General features: G+C 39.4%; 1 protein-coding gene across 1 annotated transcript in view; it reads right to left on the bottom strand.

Moving 5' to 3' along the window:
• The window catches only part of SBF2 (SET binding factor 2), a 118810-nt gene that overhangs the window by 32382 nt on the left and 58595 nt on the right, over positions 1-27833 (bottom strand). Inside the window, exons 11-14 of the mRNA XM_012000212.1 lie at positions 22122-22318; positions 19274-19414; positions 6928-7112; positions 2614-2790 (exon numbers count right to left, since the gene is read on the bottom strand). Coding sequence (XP_011855602.1) covers positions 2614-2790; positions 6928-7112; positions 19274-19414; positions 22122-22318 — 700 coding nt within the window. The remainder of the gene's footprint in view (positions 1-2613; positions 2791-6927; positions 7113-19273; positions 19415-22121; positions 22319-27833) is intronic.

Genomic DNA, 27833 nt, shown 5'->3' with positions numbered 1-27833 from the left:
CAGGATGGTCTCGATCTCCTGACCTCGTGATCCGCCCGTCTCGGCCTCCCAAAGTGCTGGGATTACAGGCTTGAGCCACCGTGCCCGGCCTTTGCTAAGTTTTTAAAGCCACATCAATTGGCTCAAAGTCCTTGATAAACAATTAAGGTGTGAGAACAATATATAGATTTTAAAACCAAATGTATAATATTCTAGTTTTAAAAAATATTTTAATGATCATCAGACATAATTTGTAATTTGAATCCAACTCTGAACAAGAAAAATGAAAAAACCCATATCTTAAACAGAGCTAGGGTACTTTATTTATTTTATTTTATTAAAAAAAATTTTTTTTTTTGAGACGGAGTTTTGCTCTTGTTGCCCAGGCTGGAGTGCAATGGCGCAGTCTCGGCTCACCACAACCTCCACCTCCCAGGTTTAAGTGATTCTCCTCCCTCAGCCTCCCAAGTAGCTGGGATTACAGGCACGCGCTACCATGCCTGGCTTATTTTGTGTTTTTAGTAGAGATGAGGTTTCTCCATGTTGGTCAGGCTGGTCTCGAACTCCCAACCTCAGGTGATCCACCTGCCTCAGCCTCCCAAAGTGCTGGGATTACAGTTGTGAGCCACTGCGCCCGGCCTAGGCTACTTTAAACACAGGAATAAGGCAAATGTCCTACTCAGTAATGAGAAGTTCCTCACGTAACTGTTTCTACAACATAGCTATCACCAGGCCTGAATTCTTTTGGGGTCAGAATTCGTTCTAAGAAATGGCTATTATTAAAAAATCAAAAAATAACAGATGCTGGCGAGCCTGTGGAGAAAAGGGAATGCTTATACATCTCTGGTGGGAATGTAAATTAGTTCAGTCATGTAGAAAGTAGTTTGGTGATTTCTCAAATAACTTAAAAAAGAATTACCATTTGACCTAGCAATCCCATTACTCAGTATATACCCAAAGGAATATAAATTGTTCTGCCATAAAGACACATGCACACACATGTTCAGTGCTATACTATTCACAATAGCAAAGACATGGAGTCAACCTATATGCTCATCAACAGTAGACTGGATAAAGAAAATACAGTACATATACACCATGGAATACTACACAGCTATAAAAAGAATGAGCTTATGTCCTTTGCAGTAATACAGCTGAAGCAAACTAACACAGGAATGGAAAACCAAATACTGCATATTCTCACTTATAAGTGGCAGCTAAACATTGAGTACATATGGACACAAGGAAAGGAATAGATGCCTGGGGCCTACTTGAGGTTGGAGGTGACAGGAAGATGAGGATAGAAAAGCTACCTATCAGGTACTATGCTTATTACCTGGGTGATGAAATAATCTGTATACCAAACTCCCAAGACATGCAATTGACCTATACAACAAACCAATATATGTGCCCCTGAACACAAAATAAAAGTCAAAAAAAAGAATTTGCTTTAAGAGTTAACTTTTAAGATGTCAATATCCCAATTGGGCAATTATTTCCACTGTCTTTAGTCCCTAACTTTTGGTACAGGTCTACTTTCTAGCAAAGAGCAGAGCACAGAATGTATCAGAAACATGGATAGATAAGTTGGGTGGTGGGGTCCGTTTGGAGCTGGGGCTCATAGCCTGGGGACAGAAGGGAGTATTGATCAGTTCCTTCCATGGGTATGCAAAGCACCCTAAATTGCCTTAATAATAATGAACACGGCATGATACATTTATAGCCAAATGTATATGTGGTAGTGTTTCTCTTTGGTTTAAGTATCTTGAGAATAGTCACTGCCCTGCCCTGGGTACTGACATCATTCCTTTTTTTTTTTTTTTTTTTTTTTTTTTGCTTTTTAGTCCAATGTGCTGTGGGAAACAAGAGGCAGGATGTTTGCAGGTAGATGGAGGCAGGGGACTGGGAATTTCTGCAAGGTGATACAAATAATGGGGGCCAGGCATGGCAGCTCATGCCTGTAATCACAGCACTTTGGGAGGTCAAGATGGGAAGATTACTTGAGGCCAGGAGTTCAAGACCAGCCTGGGCAATATAAGAAATAAAGGAGCTTAAAGACAAGGCCCTTTAATTTCTCAATAAAAGTTCCATTAAGAATATCCCAAAGTTGACTGAACTGACAGACAGACACTGTGTTTTTTTTCTCTAGCCTTAGGTAGGCTTGGGGGCATCCAGTGTGCCTTTGGTGGGTAGTTTGGGGTGAATCTAAAATCTAGAGACCTGGGATAGGCAGACAAATGAAAGGTGAGAGCTCTTGGAGTCATGCAGAAGTTGTCCTCTGCCCTGGATCCTTACTGTACTGATAACAGAGCAGGAGCCCTGTATATACATGCTGATTAAATTTACTACATCAAAAATTTCCATCTAAAAATAATTTTCTCCTTAGTGTCCTGTAGACACCAAACTTTGAATTACACAGAGATAAAAACCCAGCGATCAAGACTTCTACTCCCTCACCTCCTATATCAGATGATTTCCTGAAACTGAAAGGCCTTTACTGATAGCACGCAATGAAGGAGGAGAATGTTGGTGAGTGAGGGAACCAAGTATTTTTTTTCTCAAATACAGTTCTGTATATCTACTTGGACCTCTGTTTCTCTGAGTTATAAAGAAAGAAGCTGCTTCAGACATTACCTGTGGGAGCCACTCAGAATCTCCCAGCGCTTTCAGGAAGGTCACTTCTGAGTCAGTAGGGATGGTGCTTGGGATACAAGCCCTCATCAGCTTCTTAAAACTGGCTTTCACTTGCCGGATTTCATGAAATTCAACAGGAACAAACTCACAATTTAAAGCAAATTCTACCTTGAAGTTCTGTGGATGAAGATTCAGAGAATCAGGCAGATGAAGTGCTATAGGTAAAAGAGTGATGTTTCCAATGGGGCAGTGCATAACGGTAAACAGTTAGTTGGGGCCAAATAGCTGCAGAGGCTGCCAATGGGTCAAAAGAGTCAATCTTGTATGGCAATGTGTCAGTGTTGATTGGAAGAGCCATTCAGTACAGTCTAGTGGTTTGCCTAGAATGGCAAATCTAGTCCTTACTAGAGGTAGATTACTTAGCCTAAGAGTGCTCTCATTCTGAGAACTGGAAGAGACTACTGGTAGACTGGAACTTGATGGAGCTTATAATACCAAATATAAGTCAATTATAAGGCCATGAACCCGGAACTTTAAAGAGCAACTAACGATACATGGACAGTATGACTACTCCAATAGTGTAAACTAAGTCTTCCCAAGATGTATATGGGAAAGGATAGGTAATACACTGTTGGAGTTCCAGACTGTACATGTATTAAAGTTTGTAGATATGCACATATTTGTTTCTTATTATGCAAGTAAAACATATTCATAATAAAAATGAAAAAAGGTAGAGATAAATATTGAGAAAGAAATAAAAATCACTTTCTTGCTGCCCCAAGACTACCAACATTGTGGTGACTTTTTGTTTGTTTGAGATGGACTCTCACTCTGTCACCCAGGCTGGAGTGCAGTGGCACAAATCTCGACTCACTGCAACCTCTGCTTCCTGGGTTCAAGGGATTCTCCTGCCTCAGCCTCCCAAGTAGCTGGGACTACAGTCGTACACTACCACGCCCAGCTAATTTTTGCATTTTTAGTAGAGATGAGCTTTCACCATGTTGGCCAGGATGGTCTTGATCTTTTGACCTTGTGATCCGCCCACCTCGGCCTCCCAAAGTGCTGAGATTACAGGTGTGAGCTACTGTGCCTGGCCCTACTTCTTAAAAGTCAATAATAAAAAATTACATGGCTGGGCGTGGTGGCTCATGCCTGTAATCCCAGCAGTTTGGGAGGCCAAGGCAGGCAGATTACCTGAGGTCCGGAGTTCAAGACCAGCCTGGCCAACATGGTGAAACCCCATCTCTACTAAAAATACAAAAAGTAGCCAGGTGTGGTGACGGGCACCTGTAATCCCAGCTACTTAGGAGGCTGAGGCAGGAGAATCACTTGAACCCCGGAGATGGAGGTGGCAGTGAACTGAGATGACACCACTGCACTCCAGCCTGGGCAGTAGAGTGAGACTCCACCTAAAAAAAAAAAAAAAAAAAAAAAAAAAAATTACATAAAAAAACCATGAAAGGCTTTGTTCATTTCTATCTTTGGGATAACATTTTTTCACTTAATATTATATATGTATCAACCTATATTTATTTGAGTACTTTCTCATTTACATCTTTAATCCATATGGAATTTGTGTGTGGTATGAGTGTTGCATTTGTAATTAAAGAATGCTATACTGATGGCCTACTGGTATATTTCATTTTAATAACCTAGCTGTGAAGATTTAAAAGTCCTCTAACTTTTCATGCCAAAGAATGAATTAATTTTCTCAAAATGTTTCCACTTTCTTTTCATTTTGCCCAAATTACTCTACTGGACCATCTGCTTTTTCTAAGAGTAAAACTGCTTTCTGGAGATTGGTTGCACAACAACGTGAATGTACTTAATAATACTGAGTCATATATTTAGAAATGGTTAAGATGGTAAATCTTGTTATGTGTATTTTATAATTTTTCCTTTGTCTTAATAATTCCATTTTAAGGAAGCTACTCTGAGGAAATAATCTAATCGGAAAAAAACCTCTGGGAATGGTATCTCAATAAAAAAAATAACAAAATAACCTATTTGCTTAGAATTGTGACTGTCATTTTATATACAGAAGATAAAGAAACCTAAACAACAATACGGGTTGAATAGTGACTAAAATAGTTATGCAGACTACTATACGACATGGAAACATGATGTTAAGGCTTCAGATAAAGAACCTAGTGATATACATGAGTTCCTTTCTATTATTTTAAAAAACTTATAATAGACAAAACATAGTTTACTTTTCAGGAAAGGTAGATTCCTATTTCCCAACGATACATAAGCTAGGTATGCCTATCTTAGAAGCCAGGAGTTACTAACCAAAGTAGTGAGACACTCCATTAGGTTGGAAGGAATTTGTTCCCAATAATCAAGTATTAAAGTATGTGAATTTACCTAGGTAAAGGTCAAATTCAAGATTATTTTCAGAATAACTCACTGTAATTTATTGACTTTCCTTTATGCTTCTTTGTTGGGAGAAAAAGGTATGGAATTGTAACTGGATGGCATTGTGCTAGCTAGAATGTGGCACATATCAGACAGATACAGAGCCGTATTCTACACACAAAATCGAATAAAAGATAAAACCTGAATGGAATATATAAAATTGCTGACAACTACTGTGCCAGAATGGTGGGATTACATTTTTAAAAATAATAATACTTGGCCAGGCATAGTGGCTCACGCCTGTAATCCCAGCACTTTGGGAGGCCAAGTGGATCACGAGGTCAAGAGATGGAGACCATCCTGGCCAACACGGTGAAACCTCGTCTCCACTAAAAATACAAAAAAAAAAAAAAAAAAAAAAGCTGGGCGTGGTGGCGCGTGCCTGTAGTCCCAGCTACTCGGGAGACCGAGGCAGAAGAATCGCTTGAACCTGGGAGGCGGAGGTTGCCGTGAACTGAGATCATGCTACTGCATTCCAGCCTGGCGACAGAGTGAGACTCTGTCTCAAAAAATTAAAAAATATATAATAATGATACTTTATTGAGGAAGGACAGACAGAAAGAAAAAAGAGAGGGAAGGAAAAAGGCAGCATCCCAACTCTTTCTTACTCAAATACGTATGATCACACAGCTAATCTGAGAAATCATGTGCAAAGAGAATGGCAGAGGGGAGTATTAAGGAGCTAAACCTTGGAGAGTGATTCAGATCACGAGTAAGTGTTGTGCTGAAGCATGGAAAGTCTGTGCTCTGGAAAAGACACTGGCACCAGCAACCCTGGATTGCTGTAGAAAAGTGTTCTATTTTCTGGATATAAAATTATTTACTGTATCAGAAGACAAATATGCAGATTTAAAAATCGAGCATTACCCAGCAGTTTTATGCCCTCTACCCTAAAGGCTGATGACTAAGTGGTTGCAGCAGTCCAGGCAGTGGGAGAAGAGCTAGCAAAGCCACCAGCCTGCTCCAGAAGAGATGACTCAGTTACTGGCGTCTTAAGGGCCAAGCATGTGGGATCTTGCTAAGGGCACCCTGCTCACAGTTTCTGCTCCAGGGTTCAGCCAGAGGTCTGTCTAGGTTGTCCAGTGCCAACTGGAGCACTGGACTAAACGTTGAGATTTCTGAGTTAACAGGTAACTTTCATGTCCTATACACCTATTCGTGGTAATGAAATTTATTTTGTAATGCGTGACTTGCAAAACATTAAATTCAAGGAATTATTGTTGCTTTTGGAGGAAAAGACCATCTTTACAATTTATGGGCCCTCAGCATGGTGAAGCTCTTTAGCACAACAACTTAACAGTAAGAATACAGTTGATTAGCATCTAGTATTTTGAATTTTCTGACATGTCTTAGGACATGTGTCTCTTTCTGTATAGCCTTGAGAAGTTTTAACAAGTGTTACTCAGAAAGTCTAGACTTGGCCTTGCCTTGCCTCCATACGTGGCACCACAGTCTTCCTCTCTCCATTCTTCTGTCTTTCTGTAGCCTTTTTTATCAGTAGGTTTACAACAACAAAACTATCTGTTTTGCCATGGGCAGATTCCTGTGGAAAGTGAATCAAGGCTGTTGAAAACACAGCCTGATGAAGCCTTATTTCTTTTTTCGTATGTACACTTCCTAGTATTCCTAATGTTTATGTTGATTTTTTACTGTCATGAATAAATACTTATTTTCGTGGCTAATAAATATGCATATGTATATATGTGTATGTTATCTATATAAAAATTAATATATATAAATAAATTCAAAAAGAGAGCTAAATTTTTTGAGATTATTAACTCCAGGTTAAGAATCATGCTATAAAAAAAATTCTAGCAAACCTGGTTTGTGATACATGTTTTATAAACAGCTCTAGTGCATCCACAAAGTTTCTAAGTGAGAAAAAAGAAATCTTACCCTTAGTTGCGACTTTTCACCAAATATGTAAAGGGCTGCTTGCCGTTTCAAGAGCTGGTTTTGTAGGTAGGTGCTGTTACTGAAGGAGGCCGAATGGTCCTTGCCTGCCAGCCGGGCGCCAACATCAATGAAGGATGTTGGAGAGCTGATCAAGCGAGTGCTAGAGCGAAGACTTGCCCACACACCTTCACGAAAGCCAAAGTCATGGAGTGAGATAATCTAATGTGGGAATACCACTGACTAAGGAAAAAGGTGCATGCTCTGGAGCTACAATTTTAGAGGTCATAGCAAGTTGATTAATCTAAAAATCATAAGTCATATGGTCATTTGCTACTTCTGTAACATAAGCATTATCCAATATAGCATTTCAAAATCACAGAATCTTAGCCTCAGAATGACCTACCAAACCCCCCAAATCAATCTTATTTTATATTTTGATGTAAATTCAGGATTTAAAAGTAAATACTAAGATCATAAGTAGAAACAGTACATTGACACTGAAAACAAAACAAGCTGGCAGGAGGTACTAATAAAGTCTAGCAAGGCAAATGCTGAGTTACTCAATTTCTCAGGGCTTCATGAAAAAAGTAAGGAACATTCTTCTGCTTATTTGGTCAATTTCACATGACATTTAAAGATATAAAATAGAAACTTCTAAGTCTACTAAAATCTGAAGCTGGATTTGGAATTAATATTTGTATATCATGCCAAAATGATGTAATTCTAAACAAGATTATATTATAGTTTTTTTTTTCAGTATCTGTGAAGAATGAGAAATTATAAATTTAGTAATGGGCACAGCGCCTCATGCCTGTAATACTAGCACTTTGGAAGGCCAAGGTGGGCAGATTGCTTGCGCCCAGGAGTTTGAAACCAGCCTGGGGAACATGGTGAAACCCCATCTCTACCAAAACAAAACAAAACAAAAAACAAACGCCTATAGTCCCAGTTACTTGGGAGGCTGAGATGCGAGGATCGCTTGACCCCCAGAGGTGGAGGTTATAGTGAGCCAAGATAGCGCCACTACACTACAGACTGGGCAACAGAGTGAGACACTGTCTCTAAAATAAAATAAAATAAAAATAAATGAATAAAATGTACAGTCAGAAGCAGATACCTTTATTTTATTTTATTTTTTTTGAGACAGAGTTTCGCTCTTGTTGCTTAGGCTGGAGTGCAATGGCATGATCTCAGCACATCACAACCTCCACCTCCTGGGTTCAAGAGATTCTCCTGCCTCAGCCTCCTGAGTAGCTGGGATTATAGGCATGCACCACCATGCCCGGCTAATTTCGTATTTTTAGTAGAGACAGGGTTTCTTTATGTTGGTCAGGCTGGTCTCGAACTCCCAACCTCAGGTGATCCGCCCGCCTCATGCCTCCCAAAGTGCTGGGATTACAGGCGTGAGCCACCACACCCAGCCAGAAGCAGATATCTTCTAAGAGAAAGGGCAAGCTAAAATGCTAGAAGAGTCTCAGTGAGATAAGTTGACCTTAGTTATATTAATTAGAAAAATCAAGGATTTCTATATGCAAGTGAGACTATTAAATATCAAATATCCAGACACAAAGGCATACACTAATTCTCAAATTTGACTAGCACTGTATCACCTTCAAATCAAGAGGCCCTCATAAATGCCTGTAGAACTGTGGTGTTTATCTCAGTGATGGGGTCACAGGGATATAGGACTTTCCTACTGCCTCCCTAAAGTGGGTTTTCCTCTTTAGATCTAGAAAGCCTGTTTGAGAAGCTTTAGTCTTTTCCCACTATTAAATTGAAGTCATGTTTCTAGGTGACCAGAAGTCACCATGATAATGTCACCTCTGCTTCTCTTTCTCTTTATAAGCATTTATGGGGTCAAGAGACCAGTTCCCAAGAAAAGTTTTTATGGCTCATTTCAGCTTCACATGCATGAATCTTTGAGACAGAGTTTCACTCTTGTTGCCCAGGCTGCAGTGCAATGGCACGATCTTGGCTCACCACAGCCTCCGCCTCCCGGGTTCAGGTGATTCTCCTGCCTCAGCCTCCCGAGTAGCTGGGATCACAAGCGTGCCCCACCACGCCCGGCTAATTTTTGTATTTTTAGTAGAGATGGGGTTTCACCATCTTGGTCAGGCTGGTCTCAAATTCCTGACCTCAGGTGATTGCCTGCCTCAGCCTCCCAAAGTGCTGGGATTATAGGCGTGAGCCACGACGCCTGGCTGCATGAATCTTTCTATGTAGTTTATGAGTTTTTCTTAGACATTATGGCAATTATTAATTTTTTTGTAAATGGAATCGGAGGAAATTCAGAATGTAGATGAGAATAAAGGATATAATTTTACAAATGCAAAAAAATTACTTGTAACATATGTAGTTTCACATGAAGATGGTTTAAAAGAGTGACATATCAGGACACATAATACAGTACCTTGATTATGGACTCTTCCCTTAGCTGAAGATTTGGGATTTGACTGAGTAAAACATTTATCTCTGTACCCATGCACTGGTAGGTAAGATTAAAGACAGAAAGAGAAATAAAATGTATATAGTAGCAAATGTCAGAGCAGATTGAGTAAGAGAAGAATAGGCTACTTAATTTTTAAAATTAACGGGAAAAATGTAAATATAATAAAAGTAGAAGATTTAATTAACAAACAAAAAGCTGCAGTCACAAAAAAAAGATGCATTGAGTACCTGTTAAATGAAATTTCAGCACCTGTTTATAAATACTGTAAGCACAATGAAATGGACAGCACACAGCAGAAGGTGCCACTAAAAAATTATACCAAATGGAATAAGCTTTTAAAGATTATCAGTCAGTCAGAAACAAATTTATATAATAAAATTAAGGAATTTGGGGTGTGTATGTGTAAATGTTAGGAATACACTGGTCCTCATATTGAAGGAGACTGGCGAATGCTGTGTGTTGTACAACACATTTGTTCTTTGAGCAAGGTCATCACACCAGGAAACAATGAAGCTCTAGCAACCATTTGGAATAACTAAGGGCATATTTTTGCAGTAGAGCATTAAGCATTGCCACGCTATCTTCCTTCTCTTTTCATTTGGAAATTACATTTATTTTCTATAAATACTTATGAGCAGCAAAAATTCATAACCCTGTGACAATACCCAATACCACTAACAATACAGCTTGTGATGACTGATGTAATGACGTCTCTTAAAATCCCTACTTGCACCAAAATGATAGGCAGTATTAGAGATAATAGTTTTGTAATTTGAGTAATATATTTTTTCCGACAGAAAGAAAGGAGTTTATGATGATGGCACACCAAAAATTGTGAGCAGTTTTAGCACTTTCCAAGCAAACAAATTGCTCAAGTCAATTAGAGGAAATGATTTTATATTTATTCAGTCAGGATTGCAATCTTTAATAGTAGTATTAAGTTATACAATGCAAAATTGTGTAACATATGACATAACAAAAATCATTCGAAGTGAGTTTTCATTCCCACTTCACTTCTTTAGAAGCAGAAAATGAAGGGCACTGATGGCTCTGGTGGTCAAAGGAAGTCAGAAAGTAAGGGCTGCAGAGGTGTTGGCTGATGACACAGAATGTGACTGCGAGACAGAACAAAGGCTTGGGACGACATGGCCAAGGCACACTGTGTGGCCTCCTCTGTGTTGGCTGACTGCTCTCCTTTCTGCCAAAATTTTGAACTTTCCTATTGAAAATGGGACACTAAGATGATGATAGTGATACTTGAGTAGTTCCTGATTCTGAGATACAGCTTCCTTAACACATCACACTTTCTTACGCTAGTCTTATTGCCTGGAATGATTTCTCCCATTTCCTTACCTGACACATTCCTACGTAACCCTTAAGATCCAGGTACAATGTTAGTACCTCTTCAAGGCATTCCTGACTGCTCCCAAACTGGGGAGCTCTATTTGAACTTTGATCACATTGCATCATGATTATCTGCATATTCTTTCACTCTACAAGATTGTGTGTGTGAAAGGAAAATAAAAACTCAGGACTCCAGTTCACTATGCCAAAAGGAAAAAATTAGGCTGAAAGCTGAGACATACAAGAAGCTGCTTTTCCTTTTGTTCCTAAACAAACAGCTACAGTTAAAAGGTTAAATTTATCCACAGATAGCTACTGGTATGTTCACTTTATCTTATAGACAAATACATAATTGACCATTCTCCTACCTGCTCCTTTTTTCTTGCAACATGTGGATTACTATACCCTCCCTCTTTCTCATTTAAATATTAAAGCCCTCAAAATCATTGTTGGAGAAAGGCACAGACCTGTCTCCAGGGTGAGTCCTTAACCTTGGCAAAATAAACTTCTGAATTTATTGAGATCTGTTTCAGGTACTTTTTGGTTTACATGTGCTAGTGAGGGCAAGCACCCAATCATGTTTATTCTTGTATCCATGCTGACAGCCTGAAATACAGGCACTCAAAGAATTTGTTGATTATTTACTTTTTGCAAACCAATACATTGTGAGCTGTTGTGACTCATTATTATACCTTCAACCCAATTATTTGCACTGAAAGAGTGAAAAGAGGGGTATTAAACAAAAAATAGTAAGAACTCCCCCAAAGAAGGGCTCATCAATGAAAAACTGCCAAGTTTTGGCCAATTAGTAGAAAATCAGCAATGATAAAATGGCCAGTACTGATATGGGGCCAGCAGGGGGCTTTGAGAATTCTAATTCCATCTGGAAGTCATTTTAACCAAAGGAATTAGACTAGCGCATTGGTTGTTGGTGGTGAGGTCTACTTAGATTTCCTGAATGATTTCTAGATGTCCTGGGCACTTAACACCAGCAAAGGGTCTCAGGCAGTGTTTTTCCAAACTGCAGGATCATCCTTAGTGGCTTGGGAAGTCACTCTAATAGGTCAAATCAGTATTTTTTCCAAAATTAAACATTACAGTTGAAAATACTAATGAGCACTGCATGTGGTACGGATGAATATTGTTTCACAAAACTTTTGTTTTAGTGTATATATTATACATTTTGCATGTGCCTTAGTACTACCTGAATTGTGATATAAAATGAATGGGTATGTATACATATAAATATAAAATACATTTCTTACTGTGAGTCATGATCAAACAAGTTTGAAAGTCACTGGCTAGACCTAGGGCATATGCCTTCTATCTCTTGCCTTAGATCAGTCAGGCTCAAAGCAATTTAAATGCAAATGTCAACTTTCTTCCCATTTCAGCAGAGTATTAGGCAATGGCAATGATAACAGTAACTATAATAATAATAATGACAACTAACATTTATTAAAATACTACTATGGGCTAGTTACTAAGTTAAATGTTTTACATATATTATTTCATTTATTCCTCATAACTACCTTAAAAATCTGTATTATTTATTACCTTAATTTTAAAGATGAAGACACTGAGAATTAAGAGGTTTCCTAAATTGTTTAATCATACAGTAAGTAGTGGGACTATGGTTTGAATTAGAATGTAACTAAACTCTTAATATACTGTTTCCTGAGGAACCATGTGACCTTGGAACCAATCAGTAGGACTGGCTAAGGGGACTGCTTCAGGGAAGATAAGACACAGTTCATTTTCCCCATAGGAATGCATTACTGTTCAGAGAACCAGTGTTTCCTAAGCACTGGTGTTATTTCCTCTACTCTGTTCTGACGAAAGGGGAAAAGGAAAAGAGATGCTTAGGTCACATGTGGTGCCTTATTTATCATTTTGATCTTATAACTGGCCCAGTGCATGAGACACAAGATATATTCAGTAAATATATCTGCACTGATACGATGCAACACTGTACTAATTCTAGTCCCAGCTGTACTGATACTTGCTGTGTGGCCTTGACCAAGTCACTTAATCTCCCTGGGCCTCTTTAAATACCTATCCTGGAGGTTATTTCAAGGATAAAATAATACATGGAGAAAAACTTAAAATGTAAAAGATGAAGAATTAAAAAGCTGCCTCCAAGTGGCTACTTCTCAAATATACCCAGCTATTATATTTTGGTATTTGAGAGGCAGTACTGATTTTCTCAAGGCATTTTTCTACTCAACAAAGAAATTTATCCAAGTTGTAAATATAGGTGCTTCCCCCATTGGGCTTAAATGTTTTTTTAATTTTAAATGAAAAACAATGTGATCTATTCACTTCTTACTTTTAAAGTGATTCTTGTGTAAAAAAGGATGCATCCCTTGTATTAGGAACTCACCAACATGCATGCTGAATGCAAAGTGATCATCCTGACTGAAAAAGAGGTGAAGGTCAATTTTAACCCTGGCTCATCAGACCAGGAGAGACACACAGTGGAAATAACATAAGAAAAGTAGGCCAGGCGCGGTGGCTCACACCTGTAATCCCAGCACTTTGGGAGGCCAAGGTGGGCGGATCACGAGGTCAGGAGATCGAGACCATCCTGGCTAACACGGTGAAACCCCGACTCTACTAAAAATACAAAAAATTAACTGGGCGTGGTGGCGGGCGCCTGTAGTCCCAGCTACTCGGGAGGCTGAGACAGGAGAATGGCGGGAACCCGGGAGGGGGAGCTTGCAGTGAGGGAGATCGCGCCACTGCTCTCCAGCCTGGGCAACAGAGCGAGACTCTGTCTCAAAAAAAAAAAAAAAAAGAAAAGAAAAGTAGGAACTAGGACTGTATGAAAATGAAAGCAATGAAAAAAATTGTGAAAATAGGGGAGCAAAAAGAAAAAGGCTAGGAAGAACTAGGGGTTAGGGTAGAAAAAAAAATAATAGAAGAATTAGATGATAGGAGGCTCCTCCCACAGTGGTACCTAACTCTGGAAGAATGAAGAGACTCTGTACTGTGAGTTGATACAAGGAAATGAATTCCTTGCAGGGCATGGGCATGTCTAACCTAGTCTTGCCTTGCCAGTCTAAATATGTGTCTGCCTGGCATGTTCACATAATAGAGAATCTTCTGAGATCCTTAACTTGCCTGCCCCAGTTCATTCCTCCTACTTTGAGAAGGAATGACACTATCAGAAGAAACACAGAAACAGTTCTAGAGATCAGAGAATGTTCAAGGTGCCAGGAAACAGCAGTATCTCTTTGTCCAGTTTATCACTGGGGCTTTAGAAGGTTTTGGAGGCTTTGGGAGTGAAGAGTTAAGAGATGGAGTAAAAGAATGAGATTTGCGTTTCTGGATTTTAGCTTAAGATACCAGAATGACAAGCACCTGGTTAGGAGTACAAAACTGTCATAAGGAAACAAGCCAAATTCACAGTAATTTTCAGCAGAAAGTATTTGAGAAAGGTGTCAGAAATAATAATTACAGCCTCAGATATGCACATAGAGGTCATAAGTTAAATAGGAGATTTTAATCTGAAAAGGTAAATACAGCCTTTTGGGTGCCTTTAGGATTAGCAAAGAATGGAGTCATAAGAATATAACCACTACTGGGAATTCCCTTGTATAAAAGAAGCCAAGAGCTGGAGGCCAGGGTTAAAAAAGAATATAATGTAGTTGAAAAAGATTGTTAAGGCCGGGCGGAGTGGCTCACGCCTGTAATCCCAGCACTTTGGGAGGCCGAGGTGGGCGAATCACGATGTCAGGAGATCGAGATCATCCTGGCCAACATGGTGAAACCCCATCTCTACTAAAAATACAAAAATTAGTTGGGCATGGTGGCACATGACTGTAATCCCAACTACTCGGAGGCTGAGACAGGAGAATTGCTTGAACCAGGGTGTCCGAGGTCGCAGTGAGCCAAGATCAAGATCGCACCACTGCACTGTAGCCTGGTGACAGAGCGAGACTCCATCTCAAAAAAAAAGAAAAAGAAAAAGATTGTTGAAAATCCATGAACCTTTGGTACCAACATAAAAGTAGAGACAACTGTGTAGCACAATTTATATTATAGGCCACCTGGTCAAATGTTGGAATCGATAACATGGTGATGTGTACAATGGCAAAATACAAGATCAGGTTGTGGGTGCAAGGGCTTCAATTAACTAGACATCTGCTGAAAGCTGCATTCTCTAAAAGTTGAGTGGAAAAATTACTGACTTGCCTTGCTGACAATATAAACTTTCATATGGTAAATAAAGCAGTAAGGGGAAATGCAATCTCAAATCGAATTCTGACAAGAGTGCTTAGCAACTGAAATACCAGGACCCTAAGGAGAAAAATCACTGTACCATCTTTTAGTTCAAATTCACTGAGAAAGAAATGATGAGAAGAACAAAGTTTGTATCTTAAACTTTAAAATAGTAGTACTCTAAAAATCCAGAAAAATGAAATATATGGCTGTAATGGGTTGAAATGTGTCCCCCTCCCAAAATTTATATTAAGTCCTAACACCCAGTGCCTCAGAATATATATAATTAGTTAAGATGAGGTCATAGTGGAGTAGAATGGGCCCCTAATTCAATATGACTGGTGTACTTATAAAAGGAGAAATTTGGAGCTAGACACAGAGGGCGAATGCCATGTAAGAGGAGGGCAGAGATTTAGGTAATGCTTCCAGAAGCCAGGCAATGCCAAAGACGGCCAGCAAACCTCCAGAAGCTAGGAGAAAGGCATGGAACAGATTCCTCCTCACAGCCCTCAGAAGGAACCAACCCCCTTGACACCCTGATCTTGGACTTCCAGCTTCCAGAACTGTGAGACAATAGTTGTTTAAGCCACCCAATTTGTAGCACTTTGTTATGGCAGCCCTAGGAAACTAATACAATGACTTCAAGGCCTGACACAGTAATTGGAAAGATGACTCAAGAAGGTTGAAAGCTCTTAGGAAATCTTGCAATTACAGAAAGTTCTGACGAGGCAGGAAAAGAAAGTATCCAAAAAACCAGTATGATCACTAGGAGATGTGTATGGTTTTCAAAAGGGAAAAAAGTGAATTTTGTAAAGTAGAATCTTTATGTTGATTCTGAACCAAATTCTAGGAATGGATTATCAATGAACTATTTATAATTACTTTTAAAAAAAAGCACTGATTCCTATAATAAGTCACAGCAAAGTAACTATAAAACCCTTGGTGATGCAGTTAATTATTTGAAAGACTGGCAAATAGTGGATTAAAATGACTGACAGAGATTTAGAAATATGGGCCTGGTGAGTTTTAGTGGGAAGACTCATAACCAGTATAGATGAACAGATTGATCTTTTTCTTCAGAGAGGTTTATGTTATTTTGCTGTAGGTCTTTGTCTTTAGCTCTGGCTTGTTCAACATTTTTTTAAACAAAGAATCACATGAGAACAATCATCAAATGTATGGATGACAAAAGGCTTGCAAAACAGCAAATGCACTGCTAGACAGAATCAGGGTCCAAAGGTCTAAAATACCAGTCCACATCCCAAAACATGAGATTTCCTAGTTATAACACTGCTAGTGGGTCCAAAAAGCAACCATCAAGGCCAGTATGTTTTTAAGAACAATAGCACATATGAAGCAGACAGGGACTTCAAATGATATTAATCTCCACATGGGTTAACCTAGTGATGGAGCCGAATGCAGTTTTAGGCTGTGAGAACACCTAGAGTGCTGGGTTCAACTCTGTGGAGTGTTCACAGTGATAAGGATGGTGAGCGGACTACAACCATTTGAACTGGGGATATTCAGAGTTAACTAAAGGCAGGAAAAGAAAGTATCCAAAGGGCCAATATTGGGGATGTGTATGGTTTTCAAAAGGGAAAAAAGTGAATTTTTTAAAGAGTGAATTTTGTAGAAAGCAAGCCTGACAAGAGTTTTTCCTGAAGGGTTTTAGGTGTGGGAGATTACACTTACGTTCTAACCTCAGAGGATAGAGCTAGGGCCAATAAGTCAAAGTGGTGGTCAATATGAGAAAGCAACACATAGAGTTGCTCCCAAATGTAAGGGATTATTTTGGGGGAAGAAATGAGTTTCCCATTACTGATGATATTCAAGCAGAAACAAGATTACTTGCTTAGTGTGTACATATGTGTGTGTGTAATTTTTTTGAGATGGAATTTTGCTCTTGTTGCCCAGGCTGGAGTGATCTCGGCTCTTGTTTTGCTCTTGTTGCCCAGCAATGTTGCGATCTCGGCTCACTGCAACCTCTGCCTCCCGGGTTCAAGTGATTCTCCTGCCTCAGCCTCCTCAGTAGCTGGGACTGCAGGCGTGCACCACCACGCCTGGCTAATTTTAGTATTTTTAGTAGAGACAGGGTTTCACCATGTTGGCCAAGCTGGTCTGGAATTCCTGACCTCAGGTGATCTGCTTGCCTCAGCCTCCCAAAGTGCTGGGATAATAGGCATGAGCCACCGCGCCCGGCCTACTTAGTATCTTTTTAAGACTATTCATCATTATATGGGGATGAGAGGAAAAGTCTAAGATTCTGTGACTCTATTGTGAGACAGTGGGACTTCACAGTTGAGATATCTGGGGCCAGGTGCTTTCCCATGCCTGTAATCCCAGCACTTTGGGAAGCCCAGGTGGGAGGACTGCTTCAGGCCAGGAGTTCAAGGCCAGCCTGGGCAACATAGTAAGACTCTGTCCCAAAAAATATTTTAAAAATTGAGCTGGGAGTGGTGGCACACACCTGTAGTCTTAGCTCCTTGGGAGCTTGAGGCAGGAGGATTGCTCAAGCCCAGGAGTTGGAGGCTGCAGTTAGTTAGCTATGATAGTTCCACTGCACTCCAGCCTGGGCAACAAAGTGAGACCCTGTCTTAAAAAAAAAAAAAAAAAAAAAATCTGGTCTGGAATTTCCTCTGCAGAGTGAAAGAATCTCACATAAACTTCCAGAGAACAAAGTGGATGACCTTATGGAGCTTAAAAGAACGAATACTTAGCCTTTCTCTATTTCCTCATGCCAGCAGCTACCTGGATATCACGACGTCTTATTCTCCAAAGCAGTATTTCAGAGGACAAGAGCAAAAATAACAGGACTTGGAGTTCCTTGGATCTGGAATTACTTCTCCTTAACTATCTATACTTCTGTGATTGATTGGTCTTTCTGCCCTGCAAATCTGGAGTATCATGGAGTACTCCCAGGGCTGACTCGTCATTTAGACATGCTCCCCTTACCTCCTAATGCTCCCAAACTTATCAATATATATAACATCAGCAATTATTATACTTCTTGTCCCACGAGGCTAAGTTCATCTGTCATCATGCTAGTAATAAATTTGACCATTCATTCAGAAGAGGGTAATTAAGAACAATTTGAACCATAATTAGTTGATTGAAAATATCAACTATCTAGAAAAATGCTTTCTGCTTTTAAGCTTGCATCAGTGCTCAGTTATAAAATCAATCTTACTAACCTCCTCGAGCAAAGCTATTGGATGGGTTTACATCCAAATGTCCTGGCACTACCTGCTTAAGCACAGTGGACATTCTTGAAGTCCTCCTTTCAGTCCCTAAAGTCAGCCAAAAAGAAGAACAAAAACCATGTTGTTTGGGTTAACATTACTCAAATGACAAAAAGTTATCTTCATGTGTAGCATGTTTAATTGCTGCCAAACATTGTACTTTTAAGTACCCAAAGCTTTATTAGAGATAACAAGGCAATGTTATTATTAATCAGAGATAACACACATATGCAAGATTATAGAGAGTTAGGTTTGGCAAGTGCAATCACAGAATTTAATGATAAATGGAGCAAGGCATGCATGGTGTTACTTTACAAGAAAAGCCACTTTCTGCTTATGTTGAGCTAATTCAAATAGCTGATTAAGCCAAAGAGACCAACTTCTCAAGTCACATGCTCCTGTGTCTAACACATTAGGGTTACCTCTACATGAACCCTTTGGGGTTCCATCACATGATAACTGAAACAGAATATTAGTACAAGTCTTAATGGCTTCATCCAAATCCAGTGAAAACAAACTGTACTGAAAATCATAAAGGTTGCAGATATTTTGGGAATTTCAAACTTATAAATGATGATTTAAATAAATACACATTTAATAAACATGTTCCACTTACATATTCCATGTCATAATAATATTTTAAAGTCTATGAAAGATAAATGTGGGAATAAAGGGTGACTTTATTTATATTCCTCACTTCCTCTCCAATTACTCTTTTGAAAAGGGAAAAACTGAGCTGGGTGTGGTGGCTCACACCTGTAATCCCAGTACTTTGGGAGGTTGAGGTGGGAAGACTGCTTGAGCCCAGGAGTTAGAGGCCAGACTGGGCAACATAGTGAGACCCCATCTCTAAAAAAAAAAAAAAAGAAAGAAAAAACTGAATCTCTAAAGTTCGTTACTATTTACTAGAGATTAATAGTAGTAGATTTTTAAGTAAAAGGAGTTAAACTTATAATCCTTCCGGGTAAAACTTCTAAGAAGTCTTGGTGAAGGAACAGTACAAATAACAAATAACAGTACAAATAACCCTGGGAACAGAATTGACCTTTCATTAGAAGCTGTCAAGAAGAAAAGGATTATCAAGTCTTACCTGGAGATAGAGCAAAGGCTGGTCTGACAGTAAGAGTGCTGTTGCCTCTGAGTTTCTGATGGACAGAAACAGCATTCAGTAAGGCTTGCAAGTATTTCTCTTGTTCTATGCTACTGGAAGATTCTAAAGAGGAGGTAGGAGCTATAAAAGGAAAATATATTGAATAAAATAAACTGTCTCTGTATTAACAAAACAAGTTATCTATCTATCTATCTATCTATCTATCTATCTATCTATCTATCTATGCTTATTTTTCTCTATATAGTCTACAAGTTACCACACCCAAATATAGAAACCAGCCCCACTTAGATTGCCAGTATATTAAATGGCTAATCCTCCATTGTAATGCTGGTTTTACCATACCTACTTCTTGATTGCCTCATTATCTTTTCAGAAAGAGCCCAGGTCTGGAAAACCAGCACAGGGCTATCCTTCCAAGAATAGATTGGGCTTGAAAGCACAGGGCATAGCTTCTCATTATCCAAGCAACTTAAAATGAAGATTTACAAACAACAACTCCTTGATGATATCCTCCAACCATCCTTACCAGGTTATTGTTTGGGAGTGGGTTCCTTTGACATCCCAGAATGGGTAGAGTTAAGAACTTTCCAATATCAGTAATTTTATTTCAATTATTTGCCACACAGTCCCACCAGGGGACATGAGCCTATAAGGATTTGTAGAGGGAAGAGTGGAAGAACATGGGGAGAAGACAGGAGCAACTACTGCCAATCCCTGGTCCGTCTAAACGAGGAGCAAAAAGTATACATAATTGTGAGAGCAATTCTGGGTTGATGGGCATATGAGCCTGGTTTGGGTGAAGCAAAACAGAATCACTGAAATCGGCCCAGACATTTTAAAAGAGGAATAGGGGATGGACTCACTACAAGGACAATAGATATTCATAAATTTTCTTACAATCTGAATAGAAAATAAATAATTAGCATTATTGTATTTTATCAACTTTAATATGTCTTCAATTCTAAGATGCACTGTTAGTTTATTGTCTAAGAATAAACACTGCTTATCAATAAAAAACACTGCCATTTAAACTATGACACTATTCTTTCTGATCACATCAACTGTAAGATGCATTGCAATTTCAAAGATATTAGTTGTCGGCAGGGCGCGGTGGCTCACATCTGTAATCCCAGCACTTTGGGAGGCTAAGGCGGGCAGATCACCTGAGGTCAGGAGTTCGAGACCAGCCTGACAAACATGGTGAAACCCCGTCTCTACTAAAAATACAAAAATTAGCCAGGCGTAGTGGTGGGCGCCTGTAATCCCAGCTACTTGGGAGGCTGAAGTGGGAGAATCGCTTTAACCTGGGAGGCGGAGGTTGCAGTGAGCCAAGATCGTGCCATTGCACTCCAGCTTGGGCGACAGAGTGAGACTCCGTCTCAAAACAAAAACAAAACAAACAAAAAAACAAAAAACAAACAAAAAAAGATATTAGTTGTGAGTAAAGGTGTGAGGTGAATATGAAATACAGTAAATTTAAATTAAATTTAAAAAAATCAGCAACCAGTAGAATAAGTTTCAATTGTTTTCCAACTAAAAGCTTAGCGATACACTTATCGGTGCTCCTAACATCATTTGCTCATTTTACATAACTTATATACACTTGTGTTCTATTTTATTATTATTTTATTTAATTTTTTTGAGACAGTGTCTCATTCTTTCAGGCTAGAGTGCAGTGGCGCAACTGTGCCTCACTATAGCCTTTACCTCATGGGCTCAAACAATTCTCCCACCTCAGCCTCTGGAATAGCTGGGACTCAGGTGCATGCCACCATTCCCGGCTAATTTTTGTACTTTTTTGTAGATATGGGGTTTTGCCATGTTGCCCAGGCTGGTCTTGAACTCCTGGGCGCAAGCAATCCTCCCACCTTGGCCTTCCAAGTAGCTGGGACTACAGGCATGAGCCATTGCACCTGGCCCCTTCTTATGTTCTAATATACCCACCAGGTGACTTGGGAGCACACAGTGTTTCACAGGAGAAACAGTAAAAAGTCAATTGCCTTCCATTACACCAATAGTGAGACTCCAAGGCAGGTGGAAGGCTGCCCTCAGTCAACCTAATGATCAAAACATTGGCTGACTTTCAAAAAGCACATGGTTGTACCTGATGAATCAGATTCTGAGTTTACTTCATTTCCAAAGGTGGAAGAACGCAGCCATCCCTAAATTGGATCTGATATCTTAGTGGCCCACTCTTTCATTTTTTTTTTGAGTATCTATTATGCGGCAGAAGCTATGAGAAACGTCAGCAAAACACAGCTCCTGACTTCAAGACCTCAGACATGGTACTCACAAGCAGCCTCAGAATACGGGGCAGCTGTACGTATTATTTCGCTAGCTTCCTAAAAACCTCTTTGCTTGAAAGCCCCTGAAGCAGCATTTGCAGTCATTAGTTTGTGCGTATGACTTGTAAGAATGAGGATGGATATCTCATATCATATGGCACAGAATCTCATCTTGCCTCTGAAGCTGTTAAATGTATTTGGATGCTTCCCAGAAGAAAAAAGATTGGTATAACCTAGTTTCCATCTGTGGATACTCTGGTTTGCTGGAATGAAAATTGCCTAGGACCAAAGACTTTATTATATTAATTTCTATTAAAATCCAAGTACAGACCAGACATATTAAGATGTCAAATTCAATGTGGAGCCTCACACTACCAAGTATAGTTCTTGTTTAAGCTGTACATGTTGTATGTAGCAAAATGGAAAAGTTCGTGTGTGAGACAAGACTTGATGAAAGGTTCCATTCCCAGATTTTACTTCCTTTATTTTTAGTAATACCCTTATGTGAACGGGTGGTAATTGTGTTATAGAGAGATGCTTACCGGCCTGAGGGGAGTTTTGAGATTTGAAAAGACCAACGACTCCCTTCCCATGGAATCCTCCAGATCGGAGGAGCAGAGTACCACTTCTTGAGTTCTTCCAACATACAACAGGCAGGCGATTGTGTCGATAGCAGCGAGCTACTCTCGGTAAACTACTGTCCTGTACAGCTTGAGGTACAACTAAAAGGCCAGGATAGCTTCAGAGACATAGAAGGGAGAAGGGAATGATTGGGGGAAGGAGCAGAGGGGAAGAGATGGGGAAAGAAATGAGAGAAGAGGGAGAGAGAGAATATAAGAAATTGAATATTAATATCATAGTAATTTTCTAAGATTCAGAAACATATTAGTTGAAGGGTAAGATATATTTCTTTTCTTTTTTAATTTAATTTTTATTTTTGTAGAGACAGGGTCTCACTTTGTTGTCCAGGCTGGTCTCAAATTTTTGGGCTCAAGCGATCCTCCTTCCTCAGCCTCCCAAAGTGCTGGGATTATGGGCATGAGCCATTGTGCCTGGTCAACATATTTCAAATATGGAACTTAGTTTCAACTCCTGAATTCTTCAGGGATTGAGAAGAAAATCCCTAGATGGTGAAAATAGCTAACTCATCCACTGATCTGTAGTCTTTTTTGGAAAAAGCCCCTTTCACTGATATTGCAGACTTCTGCTGAATAAGTTTAGAAAATAAAAATATTATGTAGAATTCTTTAAAAGGCCTCTGTTGAACTTGCCTTATACATTACTTTTCCACAACTTGAAATAAAGATTGTAAGATTACCGGATTAATGTCAACCTTATGAGAATGACAAGTCAAACTGTCAACAATTCACAGATCACTGAGATGATATCAGAGAATAGAGCATGCCAATATTAGACTGCCTGAGATGGTGAAAGGCTAAAAACCAAAACCAAATTATTTTTGGCATGAGAACAATATGTTCAAATGTCAAATGAGTTTAAATAGTTAATAACACTACATGTTGATACTTACTTCAAAATACTAGCTTATAAAGTTACAGGATATGATGCTGGGAAAATAACATTTAAGAATACATACAGATTAATAAATGCAAGAAGATAGGCAGGTTTCAGAGTCATTTCCCTTTTTAGTTTACTTAGAAATATTACACTAAACAGATTTTGTATTTATAACCTCCTAACTACTAAGCCTATATCTTTTTTTTGGTGATATATATATATATTTTTAGATGCAGTCTTGCTCTGTCACCCAGGCTGGAGTGCATTGGCGTGATCTCGGCTCACTGCAAGCTCCACCTCCCGGGTTCGCCATTCTCCTGCCTCAGCCTCCCGAACAGCTGGGACTACAGGCACCTGCCACCACGCCCGGCTATTTTTTTTTATTTTTAGTAGAGACAGGGTTTCACCGTGTTGACCAGGATGGTCTCGATCTCCTGACCTCGTGATCAGCCCGCCCCAGCCTCCCAAAGTGCTGGGATTACAGGCATGAGCCACCACGCCCGGCTGGTGATTTTTAAATTTTGGTAAAATATACCTAACATAAAATTTACCATGTTATCCTTTTTTTGAGACAGAATTTCACTCTGTTGCCCAGGCTGGAGTGCAATGGCGCGATCTCGGCTCACCACAATCTCTGCCTCCAGGGTTCAAGCAATTCTCCTGCCTCAGCCTCCCGAGTAGCTGGGATTACAGGCATGTGCCACCATGCCTGGTTAATTTTGTATTTTCAGCAGAGACGTTTCTCCATGTTGGTCAGGCTGGTCTTGAACTCCCAACCTCAGATGATCCACATGCCTCGGCCTCCTAAAGTGCTGGGATTACAGGCATGAGCCACTGTGCCCGGCCCATGGTATCCTTATTTATTTATTCTATTTTTTATTTATTTTTTGAGACAGAGTTTCGCTCTTTATGCCTAGGCTGGAGTGCAGTGGTGCGATCTCGGCTCACCACAACCTCTGCCTCCCGGGTTCAGGCAATTCTCCTGCCTCAGCCTTCCGAGTAGCCAGGATTACAGACATGCGCCACCAAACCCGGCTATTTTTGTATTTCTGGTAGAGCTGGGGTTTCTCCATGTTGGTCAGGCTGGTCTCGGACTCCCGACCTTAGGTGCTCCGCCCACCTTGGCCTCCCGAAGTGCTGGGATTCATGCTATCCTTTTTTATGTGTACAAACCAGTGGCATTTAGTACATTCCCAATGTTGTGCAACTACCACCACTATCCATTTCCAGAACTTCTTATCCCTTATCTTGATAAGAACCAGTGCCGAGAGGAGGGAGAGGAAATCTAGTTTATGGTCACATAAATCATAACCTTCAACTACTTTACTGAATGCCAAATTAACTTTCCATACTTAACCAATGATACCTTAGAAGCATTTGGAAAGCCTAGGGCTTTGGTGCTCTAGGAAGTTGTGACCTGAATTTTTCTAATACCACAAACTGATGAAAAGACCAAGCTACAGTCATAGTCACTCATGAAGACTGAAAAGGCAGTTCCATGATTAGGACCCTCTATCTCCACCTGAATATCAGTTTTTCCCAACTTGCTTCAAGATACAGTGTGTATTAGATAAGGGAGTAATGTTTAATGGCTCCAGGAGCTACTTCAATAACTGGTAAAGAAGGAGCACACTCCTTCACTCCCTGCCCTTCATCTCCTTGCACTGTGAATGAGCACTACACACAGACCATGCTCTGTTACATATAAGATCTACGACTCTCTCCTGCTTCCTGACGCGGGCTTGCATGACAGCTGGATAGCCCCTAGTGCTGGGGCAAATAGTGTGAAGCCTAAAGACCAATAGAAGCTACTCTCAGTACCAGTCTCATTTCATAATGAAAGATATCAATTTCCCATCCTAACCCACTACTCAGAGCCTTCAGCTCTGGGCTCCACAGTTAACTCTCAAGAGGTAGACTAGGCTTCAGAAGCTGTTGTGGAAACTTTTTAATTCAAGCATAATTCACATACAAGTGCTCAAAATCTAGGTGATATCACTACCACCTAGGTCAAGAAATGGACCACTACAAGCATCCAAGATCTAGTATTTCCTCCCAGTCACTATTTCTTCCTCCTTCTTAAAGATTACCACTATCCTGCCTGGCACAGTGGCTTACACCTGTAATCCCAGCACTTGGGAGGCTGAGCTGGGAGGATTGCTTGAGCCTAGGAGTTCGAGACCAGCCTGGGCAACATAGTGAGACCTCTTCTCTACAAAAATAAATAAAGTAAAAAGAAAATTAGCCAGATTTGGTGGCATGCGCCTAGTCCCAGCTACTCAGAAGGCTGAGATGGAAGGATCGCCTGAGCCAGGGAGGTTGAGGCTGCAGTGAATTGGAATCGCATCACTGCACTCCAGCCTGGGAGACAGAGCAAGACCGTGTCTCAAAAAAAAAAAAAAAAAAGGCCGGGCGCAGTGGCTTAAGCGTGTAATCCCAGCACTTTGGGAGGCCGAGGCGGGTGGATCACGAGGTCAGGAGATCGAGACCATCCTGGCTAACATGGTGAAACCCCGTCTCTACTAAAAATACAAAAAACTAGCCGGGCGTGGTGGCGGGCGCCTGTAGTCTCAGCTACTTGGGAGGCTGAGGCGGGAGAATGGCGTGAACCCGGGAGGCGGAGCTTGCAGTGAGCCGAGATCACGCCACTGCACTCCAGCCTGGGAGACACAGCGAGACTCCGTCTATTACTACTGTCCTGAATGCTAACAATGTGGATGAGTTTCGCTTCTTTTTGAATTCTAGATAAAGGGAATCAACAGAGTTTATTCTTTCATGTTTGGCTTCTTTTGCTCAATATTATGTTTATGAGATCCACTTGTGTTATTGTACTCATGTGTAGTTTGTTCATTTTCATTACTGTATAGTATTTCACTGTGTGAGTATAATACCATTTATTTACTCTCTTGTTGATTTTGAGTAGTTTCTAGTTTTTTTAATTATTAAGAATGTTGCCATGAACATTCTTGTAGATGTCTTTTGGGAGCACGTATGTATTTCTGTTAGAAATTCTACTCCACCTAAGAGGAGAATTTCTAGGTAATAGGTTATGAATATGTTCAGTAGATGTTTAAATGTTTAGATAGCATTAGACAACTTTCCAAAGTTATTTAACCAACTTATAGTCCTTTTTACTCTCTTGATGATATCTCCTGATATACAGAAGTTCTAACTTTATTAATTTTTTACTTTATAGATAATGTTTTTCCCATCCCAAGAAATCTTTCCCTATACTTCAAGGTCATGAAGACATTCTCTTATCTTCTAGAAGCTTTATTGTTTTAAGTTTGTTTTAACCTTAATAACAAACCTATTGTTTTATTGTTTTACCCTTTTACATATAGATCTATATGTCAATGGGAATTAACTTTTGTAAATGGTATAAGGTAGAGGTCAAGATTAATTTTTCCCAGCATCCTTTATTGAAAAAAACATCTTCTATCCGCTGCTCTTGTGTTATTTTTATCTTAAATCAAGTATCCACATATGTTGGGGTGTTTCTGTTTAATATATTCCCTATTTTGCTCCACTGGTCAATTTGTTCATTCTCATGTCAATCCTATACTGTCTTAATTACTGTAGCTTTATAAAAAGTCTTGACATCCTATAGTATTATTCTGTAATACTTGGCTACTCTTTGTCTTCTGCATTTTTATGTAACTCTTAGAATTACCTTTTCAGTTTCCATTAACACTTTGCTGAGATTGGGACTCTGTTGATTCTATAGAACAATTTCAGGAAACTTCAGTTTTAGAATATTGAATATTCTAATCTAAGAACCTGAAATATCTACTTATTTAGCTCTTCAATGATCTTCAATATTGTTTTAAGTATTCCATGTAGAGGTCTTGCACAGGTTATTAGATTCATCTAAGTAATGTTTTTTAGTGCTACTGTAAATAGTAGGAATAGTACCAAAACAGCATCACTTTTTGAAAATTTCATTTTGTAATAATGTTTTTAGTATATATATGACTAATTATTGTAAATGACCTTGTACTAGTGACCTTATCAGTGACCCTGTACTAAGTCCACTTAATAATTTTAAAAGTTTATGGGTAGATTCCTTCAGATTTTCTACATGTGCATTTTGGTCATCTGTGAGTAATGGCAGTTTTATTTCTTTCTTTTCAATCTTTATACCTTTTATTACTTTTCTTGTCTCTCTGCACTACCTAAGACCTCTACTACAACACTGAATAGAAATGGTGATAATGGGCATCCTTGTCCGGATTTCAGAGAAAAAGCTTTTAATATTTTATTTATTTTTAAGATAAGTAATTTCCTTGTAGGATTTCTAAGACGGAAGATTAAGGAGCTACCCACTGTTCCACTGCAGATGCCTCTGAGGCCTTCGGGGCGCTACTCATGGGGAGCTCATTCTTACTATATTTTGCTGAGAGCTTTTTTCTAAAAGTCATAAATGTGACAAAAATATAGAATTTACATACATAAATTCACATAAATAAAACTCATAAGTGTACTTTGCATTTCCAAAATGCTTTTCTTTATATAATAAACTTCTTTTTAATTCTGTTAATGTGGTAAATTACACTGACTGATTTTCAGATGTCAAACCAGTACTCTATTCCTGTAATAAACTCCATTTGGTCTTAATGAATTACTGTGTGTAAAATAAACCTTTTGTCATTATGAACCACCCTTTCTTATTGCTTTTAAAGTCACTTTGATATTCATATAGTGACAACAACTTTTTTTAAAGTTAGTTTTGTGTG

Source organism: Mandrillus leucophaeus, unplaced genomic scaffold (genome assembly GCF_000951045.1).
Source record: "Mandrillus leucophaeus isolate KB7577 unplaced genomic scaffold, Mleu.le_1.0 Scaffold622, whole genome shotgun sequence".
Classification (NCBI taxonomy): domain Eukaryota; kingdom Metazoa; phylum Chordata; class Mammalia; order Primates; family Cercopithecidae; genus Mandrillus; species Mandrillus leucophaeus.
Note: the sequence above shows the minus strand (reverse complement) of the source record. Positions and strands in the feature narration are given on the sequence as shown.